At 40.6% G+C, this 8,534-nt stretch overlaps 2 protein-coding genes and 1 pseudogene across 3 annotated transcripts; all 3 read right to left on the reverse strand.

Annotated features, from left to right (window-relative positions):
* Positions 1 to 34: 34 nt before the first annotated feature.
* On the reverse strand, positions 35 to 3,757 carry LOC137741461 (cinnamoyl-CoA reductase CAD2-like). Of its 2 annotated transcripts, XM_068481167.1 has the most exons (7): positions 3,552 to 3,757; positions 3,257 to 3,432; positions 2,969 to 3,154; positions 2,586 to 2,748; positions 1,808 to 1,994; positions 1,157 to 1,339; positions 35 to 836 (listed from the first exon to the last, which is right to left on the reverse strand). In XM_068481167.1, exons 1-6 carry the CDS (start codon positions 3,667 to 3,669, stop codon positions 1,195 to 1,197), a joined length of 975 nt encoding a protein of 324 aa, XP_068337268.1. In that variant the 5' UTR covers positions 3,670 to 3,757; the 3' UTR covers positions 35 to 836; positions 1,157 to 1,194. The 2 variants fall into 2 exon arrangements, with proteins under 2 accessions (XP_068337268.1, XP_068337267.1); XM_068481166.1 differs by lacking the exon at positions 35 to 836 and having other exon boundaries at positions 1,000 to 1,339.
* On the reverse strand, positions 173 to 620 carry LOC137743176 (uncharacterized). The gene is made up of 2 exons (XM_068483067.1): positions 474 to 620; positions 173 to 418 (listed from the first exon to the last, which is right to left on the reverse strand). Exons 1-2 carry the CDS (start codon positions 618 to 620, stop codon positions 173 to 175), a joined length of 393 nt encoding a protein of 130 aa, XP_068339168.1.
* Positions 3,758 to 3,926: 169 nt separating the features above from the next.
* On the reverse strand, positions 3,927 to 6,775 carry LOC137741404 (putative disease resistance protein RGA3; annotated as a pseudogene).
* Between the last annotated feature and the right edge of the window lie 1,759 nt (positions 6,776 to 8,534).

Here is an 8,534-nt window from a genome sequence, read left to right on the forward strand (position 1 = left end):
TTTTAATGACACCATTTGTCAGTTGTGTCAAAGACTCAGAAAACATTTATCCGTGTTCCTCTCATTCCTACATCTCAGGTTACGCAGTTTTTTGATAAAATTACAAATGCCTTGAATTTAAATAGAACATTGTCAGAAGAGGGACTGCATTTTATCAAAACTAAAAAGGCCTCTAGGCTATCAAGCAAGCTCTGCTGTTGCCTGTTTTGTGGTAGTCGGAATTTGGAGCGTAATCTTCAGAAACGATGGTGCTTCGCTTGAATGTTGTCGAATCTTTCTTGGAACTGTAACTCTTTGCTTTCTTCATGTTCAAGCTTTCCTTTTTTTCGGACGGATACATTTTCGCTGCCAACCCCAAGGTGTTTCTGCTTCTGTTTCCACTTCTTTTGCTGGTCCTTGATGATGACGGAACCTCTGCCTCCGTGCAAACAACAACTCGCCGGCTTTGTTTCCTAGCAGCTTCCATTTGATACCGACTTCAACCTCTCAGCTGCCTTCTTTTCTTTCTTGTTGACGTCCTCCAGCTTTGTCTTGTAGAGCTCCTTCCATTTGAATGCGGCATTCGACTTCTTGGTGTTTTTGACCGCCTGATAAGCCCTTGAAGCACCGAACTCCTCCATGTAGAAATTCCGCCACAACTTAATCGGTGACTGGACTCAAATCTCTGCCTCTGGTACTCTTCTCTACGCACCTCAACTGCTCGACCGTACATTTAATCTGGTAGGATTTTCTCGAGAAGATTGGAATCAACTTTGCTAACGTCCCCGCCAAGGTGGCGCATTATATCAAACACCGAAGATGGAGGAGCTGTTGCTGCTGCTTTTGCTTCCACAGTACTAGCCATGTTAGTAATTACTTGCTATTAGTCCTTTTAACTTTCGGTGAGGTGAAAATCAAGAGAAATTCTCTCGTTATACAAAGAATTTGACGTAGACTGTAGGCGGACTTACGTGGAACTGGTTAGCCACCACATAGCGTTCCAGTCCAACAATGCACTGATATTCTAACTTACAGCTACACCGATTAAGGTGTGAACTTTAAGGTAAACTTATCGTACACTCATATTAATATTATTTTCCTCACAGAACAAGGAATATTCAAAGGAGTTGAAACAACCATTCAGGTTACGTATCCTCGCTACTAGTACAATACATACCTAGATCCCTGATAAGTTTCATATCCCTGCAGTTTTATTTATGAAATAAATCCCTTGCTCTTTAGGCTCTCAACACCATCCTTGATAATTTGATCCATGGGAATGAATTCTAAACCCATGTTCATTAGCTTCTTCGCTCCGTTCTTTTCCCTCAGCAAGCCCGGTTGGGTGTCCTTTGGCAAACTACACAAAGGCAAACATATTAGATCGATCATTTTCAAAATCAGGCACTCACACCACCTGAAAATTTTTTAAAATTCTGCCAAGGCAAGCAACAATGCACCAAAAGGTTGAAAAACTAGGAAATCAACATTTGGAAGGGATTCTGAATTAGACCAAAGAAAGACGATATATGTACATCTATACCCGCATGAAACTCTTTTACAGGAAAAAACAGATTTCAATTCGCTATTTTGGTCACGAATATCAAACAAGTGATGGGAGGAAAAAAAGAAACAAAAAACCGTAGTCCTCCAGCCGTAGAAGAGTTCAGTGTCTCTAAGAAACCTCGGTACAAAATCAAGACAGAGTATATTTTAAGTTGTGCTTCTGAAAAGGGATGACACATTCACTTATCAGGAAACCAAACATCTAAAACATAAGATATGCACACAATTTCATTTGCAAATGCATTTTGCGGGCCAAAATTACCTGGGAACCTTGTACTCAGGGTAAAGTTCAGCAACCTTTGCCACAAAGTCACCATAATGTGATATAGCTTCCACACACAAGTGCCTACCTGCTGCTGATTTGTTCTCATACACTAAAATGTGCGCTTGAGCTACATCTTTAAAATGCACAGATCCCATAAAGAAGTCCTCATATGTTTCAGTGCAACCTGCAACAAAGATTGAACAACTCAAATCTTACTTTATACATGGTGTTTCTAGGGCCTCATCCCTTTTCTCAGTCCTCCCGAAGGAGGAATCCAAACAAACTTTATAAAAAATCCTTAGAACTTAAAGAAACGTGTGCCAGAAAAAGAGGTGTAGAAGAGTTCCTTTATGATCACACACATGCATGCACACATAATATACCTTCTCCAAGATTAGGGACTAACTGGAAAACAATCAGCAATCTCGACTGTTATGAAGGAAGAAATCTTCCAAGTGCTCAGGTATCAAACTCAATCTTTCTTTAGCATAAATGTCTTAAGAGAAATAAAATACCTAATTTTTAGTTCATCAACCAACCGCAGCCTCATACATAATAAGTGGGAAATGTTCTCTTGCCATTTAGATGTTATATCATCGTACAAACTGTCAATTAAAGATCAAACTTCGTCTAAATTTGTGATTCGAGTGCAAATTTCACAACATTACATAGCATACTATCAGGCAAGAGAACATTAACCGCTAGTGGAGTATTCAAATAACTTAAGAGGGCAGTCCTAGAGGATATTCTAATACAAATTTGCAGAGCAAAGTACCCTCAAGAAGGCGAACGAGCATCAACATGCTAGCATTGAGCCTGGGCGAGATAACAGGGCCCATCACCGTGCCTGGATTCACCACAACCACATCCAGCCCCTTCTCCTTGGCAAATTCCCACGCAGCTTTCTCCGCCAGCGTTTTTGATAATGGATACCACAACTAGCCAAACACCAAACACAATCAGCATTACAGTCCCCAATTGTGATAACTTCAAGTAGTTAAAAATGAAGAATTAATAATCAAAGATGAAAGATACAATACAAGCAGGGGAAAAGCATACCGAAAGTTACAAACTTTCAATAAGAAAATAGAATGCGGACATTAGACAGACAATAAACAGCGGTTTTTCAAAACACAACTAGGCATTGGAGTAACTCACTCCCTTCTGCTTGCAGTAGTCAATGTCTGTCCAGCAATCCTCACCCTTGACCTTATCAGACGGCCAGCTTCGGCTGGGAGTGATGGCGGAAATGGATGACGTCAGCACCACACGGCTGACCCCAGCGTGCTTCGCCGCCGTCAGAACATTGAGCGTTCCTTTGATCGCCGGGTCCAGAAGCTCCTTCTGCAGATTAAACAAAAAAAGCACCACGCTTTCAAAATTACGCATAATTAATCAAACATAATCAAAATTAGAAGGAATCTGATAATGTGTACTCGTGCGAACCTCGGGGTCGTGGACTTGATCGACGATGCAGGGAGAGGCGAGGTGGAAGACGCCGGAGCAGCCATTGACGGCGGCGAGTATGGAGTTGTAGTCGAGGAGGTCAATCTGGAAGAGACGGAGGCGCGACTCTGCTCCCTCTACTAACGCTTCTAGATGCTTCGTCTCGCCTTCGTCCTCTGCAATACAGAAAATGACGGCGTTTATTCAATTTAGACTGAAAGCGAATGGAATTGAAATCAAACGAATGACATTGTGGCAGTTGTGTAGATAAAGTGAAAAGACAGAGGAAATTTACTGAGATCCTTGACGGTGGCGTGGACGGTGTAATCACGGTGGAGGAGGAGACGGACGAGCCACGATCCAATGCAGCCGCTTCCACCGGTGACGCATACGACCTCACCCTGCTTCGACATCCTCCCTCCTGTGTCCCTTTGCTTTCAGCTGTCGAGAGCTCTTCAGTTATTTCCAGCCGATTGTTGTTGGTGATCAAGTTGAATTGGACCGCGTGGATATTTTTCTTATAGAAAGGCCCAAAACAATAAACATCCATGATCTTTTTTTTTTTTTTTTTTGCACTTTACACTTTACACCTTAAATTAATTGCATTTGTACATTATCCAAACGAAGTAAAAAAATAAAATAAAATCACTACAATTTCTACATTAGAATACTAGAAATTATCAATCTCGACGTTTGGGATTTCAAAAATCTTGGGCCACTGTCCTTTTTTGCAACGTCCGGCAAGTTGCGAACACGAAGAAATGATAAGATTCTGCAATGGTGTTTTCCATAAGAAGCCCGGCAGTGTTTCTAGATCAAAGCACTGAATTATGTATAAAGAAGAAAGGCATGGCATGATTGTAATTTCACGATCCACGTTCCCCCCTTTCACGCCTTCCCAGTCCTTGCAAGACGCCAGTCTGTGAAATTGGAGTCGCTTCAATTTTGGGAACAATATTGATGAGGATGATTTGAATGAAGAAGATGTTTGATCATCGTCTCCTACTCCCAAAAACTCGCCACCAACCTTTTTTACACCCAACATCCTCCCTACGTACAGTTCTTCAAGGAAAGGCAATTTCCCAAGAGGAGGCAAAACTTGACAACCCTTGTTCCCCGACAGAATAAGGAATCGCAGCTTGTTTAAAGACATCAGCCAATTAGGGAAGGTCGAGCCAAAATACACATCATTGTAATTCCAATTAATATCTAAATATTCCAGATCAACGTGCGGTCGGAAGACATTCATTATTCGTACACTGCAGTCTCCAGCCTCGTAGACCACTTTTCCAAAATCAAGTTTGAGATGAAAAAGTTGCTTGTTGTCCCTCAACTGTGCTTCACTCACATCTTTCACCTTCCCCAAAATTCTTATTTGGAGACTGCCCCGGAGCTGGTTCAAGTTTCCCAAATCCCCAACTTGAAATGCTTCGTCGTTGTCGACAGAAAACAGAGGACACACGTCTAGTGTCTGCAAACTTGTTAATCTCCCTATCCCTTTTGGCAAGTACTCCAACGAGCGGCACCCCCCAACGTAAAGATGCTTTAAGCTAATCAACTTTCTCATGTTATCAGGCAATTTATTCAGTGATGTGCATCCCCGCAGATCCAAGGTATACAAATTGTATAAACCACAAATGGTGTCTGATAATTTCTTCAAATTTTCACTCTCAGACAAATCAATATGTCTCAAATGTACTAATTCACCAATCTCTTCTGGGAGTTCTTCGACGGACGTATAAGACAAACGCAACTTTATCGTCCTAAGACTTTTCAATTTTGAAATAAAACTACCTTACACCGTATCAACCCTTGAGTGAATTGTTATGAGAGTGCGCAGATTTTTGCAATTGCCAGAAGTGATAGAAAGTACAGCTTGACTATCAGCTATAGACATTAAGGTCAAATGGTGAACCTTACTGCCCAATAACTCTATTTTTTCGTTTGCACCCCCAGCCTCAGTAATCAAACATTCCTTCTTGGTGATAAATTGCAAAAAGTCATGTACAATGTCATGCATTTGCAACTTATTACTGCACCAGTGTAAAGGTCTTTCTCAAAATCTTGAAAAAAAGACCGCGCAGCTAAATTATCAAAAACAACATGACCAATTTTTCCTTTATCTTTATTCTCCCTAGAATTAAGATAATCTTGTGCCATCCAAAGATTAATCAACACATCCCTACTCAACTCATAATCTTTTGGGAAAATAGCACAATATAAAAGGCAACATCTATTTCTTGGTGCCAAATCGTAATAACTTAGAAACAATGGCTGGAAAACTTCTTGCTCCACTTCTTCCCAATCCCATATTCTACTATTCAGAACGTCCAACCATTCACTCCTTGTTCTCTTATTCCGCATCATACTACCTAGTGTCTTTGCAACAAGTGGCAAACCCTTGCACTTTTTTACAATTTCCCTACTGATGTCTCCAAACACCTCAGACTCGCCTACTTCTCTATCAGAAAATGCCATGTGATTGAAGATTGACAAACAATTTTGTTCGCTCAACTCGGCAAGATTAATCATGTGAGATGTTGTTCTCATCATACTAGCAACATTTAGTTTTCGGGTAGTTACCAGTATTTTACTGCCCTTAGCTCCATTTTGCATCAATGGAAGCTTTAATTGATCCCACTTTTTACGATCTTCGGTCCACACATCATCCAACACAAGTAGAAACTTTACCCCCTTAATAGATCTAGACATATATTCTAAGACATGATCCAACTCTTTTAAACTTGAGGAGGTGTCATCACTAATTGCCTTGGCAATCTTTATCTCATCAAAAGGCTCTGACACACAAACCCATACTCTCTTTTCAAAATGAGCTTTAACTTTGGCATCATTATAGGCTAACTGAGCCAAAGTTGTCTTTCCCATACCTCTCATCCCTACAATAGGGATGATGAGGAGCCCCCTCCCTTCTTCACTCGTATCACTCACCAACTTCCTTATCAAACTATCTTTTTCCTTTTCTCGACCATATATCTCAGATATATCGACAAAAGACGAAGTTTGCTGTTTTTGAATGACTTTTTTAGCGAGTTGAAAATTATACATTTTTCTTTGCTTATATATCCCAGCTAACCTCACATTTAAATCCTTAATCTTGAGAGCAAATTCACGACGAATAATAACCTTCTCGACTTGGCCAAGACAAAAACTACGAGTGAAGATAGCGAAACTTACCTTCCTCTGAGGAGCAATATGAGTTGCACCTTCTCCTTCTTGTTTCTCAACTTGTTGTCTCAGGATGTCCGTGTTCCACTCATCCAGCACGTCCACCATCTGGTACGATATTTCCTTCAGATTGTCCAACCAGTTTTGCACGTTGGCCTCCTTCAATTGCCTTCGCTCTGTATCCTCAAGAATAGATTCAATAGCTTTGAGATTCCAGGCGAATTCTTCAACTTCTTTCTTAACGTTCAGAACGATTTTCACCTCGTCCGCTACGTATTGATAAGTTGTTGAAGCCAACTTGTCTAGTAGTGTGGAAACAAGTGTATCGGCCATGTTCAGGGTTAGAAACTTAGAAATCGGTTGAGGGTCGGGAAGAAGAAAAAGTTGGCTGCGTAGGAAAGTATATATGAAGAAGAAACTAATGCAGGATGGTTGTGCAATTGCTTGTCTTCTTTGCTAGTTTATATAGACAGTGGACACCTTTGTTTTCCCGTTTGCTCTCTACAATGCAAGATTCTTTGCTCTTATTCCCAAAAAGATTTGCCTTGATGCTGCTGTTTACTCTCCTTGGATGAAAGGAATAACAAATTTTGAGGGTGAATCTTGTAGAAAAAGGTATGTAGGCTAAAAAATATATTTGTTATTGATACGTGAATGTGGAAAAATGGAAGAGAATGCAAATGGAAGAGAATGCTTATGGAAGAGAATGCTTAATTTTTTCATTATTTCTCTACAAGATTACAAGGATATATATACATGATACAAATGTGTAGGTAGGACAAGGTAGTCGTCCTAGTGTGTAGGTAGGACAAGGTAGGACGGCTGTAGAGGACAAGGTAGCCGTCCTAGTGTGTAGGTAGGACAAGGTAGGACGGCTGTAGGACGGCTAGTGTGTAGGTAGGACAAGGTAGGACGGCTTATTCTTCCACTAATAATATTATATACAATTACACAAGGACTCCAACTATATTCCTTATTTGTCTAACACTCCCCCTCAAGTTGGAGAGTGGATGTCAAGAACTCCCAACTTGCGTAACATACTCGAAAACTTTTCTTTCCCAAGAGGTTTGGTAAACAAGTCTGCCAACTGTTATGCCGTACCCACATGCTTGGTCTCTATTGTGCCATCTACAATCTTATCTCGTATAAAGTGACAATCCATCTCAATGTGACGAGTTCGTTCATGAAAAACAGGATTGGCAGCTATATGTAACGCTGCTTGATTATCACAAAATAAAATGGAAGGACCATCCAAAGGAATGTTCAAATCCTTCAACAAAAAACGAAGCCAAACTATCTCGCAACAAGCACCTGCCATGGCCCTATATTTCGCCTCTGCTGAAGAGAGCGAAACGGTTTTCTGTCCTTTCGTCCGCCAAGAAATCAAAGAACCGCCCAAGAATACACAATACCCAGTAGTCGAACGGCGAGTGATAGGGCAACCTGCCCAATCAGAATCACAAAACGCAGTTAACTTGGTCTAGTTGTCCTTACGAACTAATAAACCTTGACTTGGAGTAGCCTTCAAATAACGAACAATACGAAGCGCAGCATCCATATGAGATATCCTTGGCTCGTGCATAAAACGGCTTAGAACATGCACAGAATAGGTGATATACGGTCGAGTGATAGTGAGATATATTAACCGACCTACTAATCGTCGATACTTTTCAGGATCCTTGAGAAGTTCTCCTTTATCAGATAATTTTGTGTCATCCATAGGAAAAGCAATGGGTCGTGCTCCCAAAAAACCATAGTCCTTGAGAATCTCTAATGCATACTTGCGTTGAGAAATATAAATCCCTTGTTTGGAACGAGAAACCTCAATACCCAAAAAATATTTTAAATCACCAAGGTCTTTTATCCGAAAATGATCACGGAGAAAAGACTTCAGAGAATTAATGGCACTAGCATCATTGCCTGTAATCACAATATCATCCACATAAATGAGCAAAGCTGTGAAAGAAATACCAGACTTTTTAGTGAACAATGAATAGTCAGCTTTGGATTGTTGAAAACCGACAGAAATGATGGCACTAGTGAATTTGGCAAACCATTGGCAAGAAGCCTGCTTAAGACCATAAAGTGACTT

Source organism: Pyrus communis, chromosome 8 (assembly GCF_963583255.1).
Source record: "Pyrus communis chromosome 8, drPyrComm1.1, whole genome shotgun sequence".
NCBI classification, from domain to species: domain Eukaryota; kingdom Viridiplantae; phylum Streptophyta; class Magnoliopsida; order Rosales; family Rosaceae; genus Pyrus; species Pyrus communis.

Excerpts from the sequence above, each read along its gene's own strand:
- LOC137741461 (XM_068481167.1), bottom strand. The coding sequence starts at position 3,669 with ATGTCGAAGCAGGGTGAGGTCGTATGCGTCACCGGTGGAAGCGGCTGC. Across the intron at positions 1,995-2,585 it reads GCTCGTTCGCCTTCTTGAGG|GTTGCACTGAAACATATGAG; the intron begins GTACTTTGCTCT and ends TCTTTGTTGCAG. Across the intron at positions 1,340-1,807 it reads CCTGAGTACAAGGTTCCCAG|TTTGCCAAAGGACACCCAAC; the intron begins GTAATTTTGGCC and ends GCCTTTGTGTAG.
- LOC137743176 (XM_068483067.1), bottom strand. The coding sequence starts at position 620 with ATGGAGGAGTTCGGTGCTTCAAGGGCTTATCAGGCGGTCAAAAACACC. Across the intron at positions 419-473 it reads CAGCTGAGAGGTTGAAGTCG|GCAGAGGTTCCGTCATCATC; the intron begins GTATCAAATGGA and ends GTTTGCACGGAG.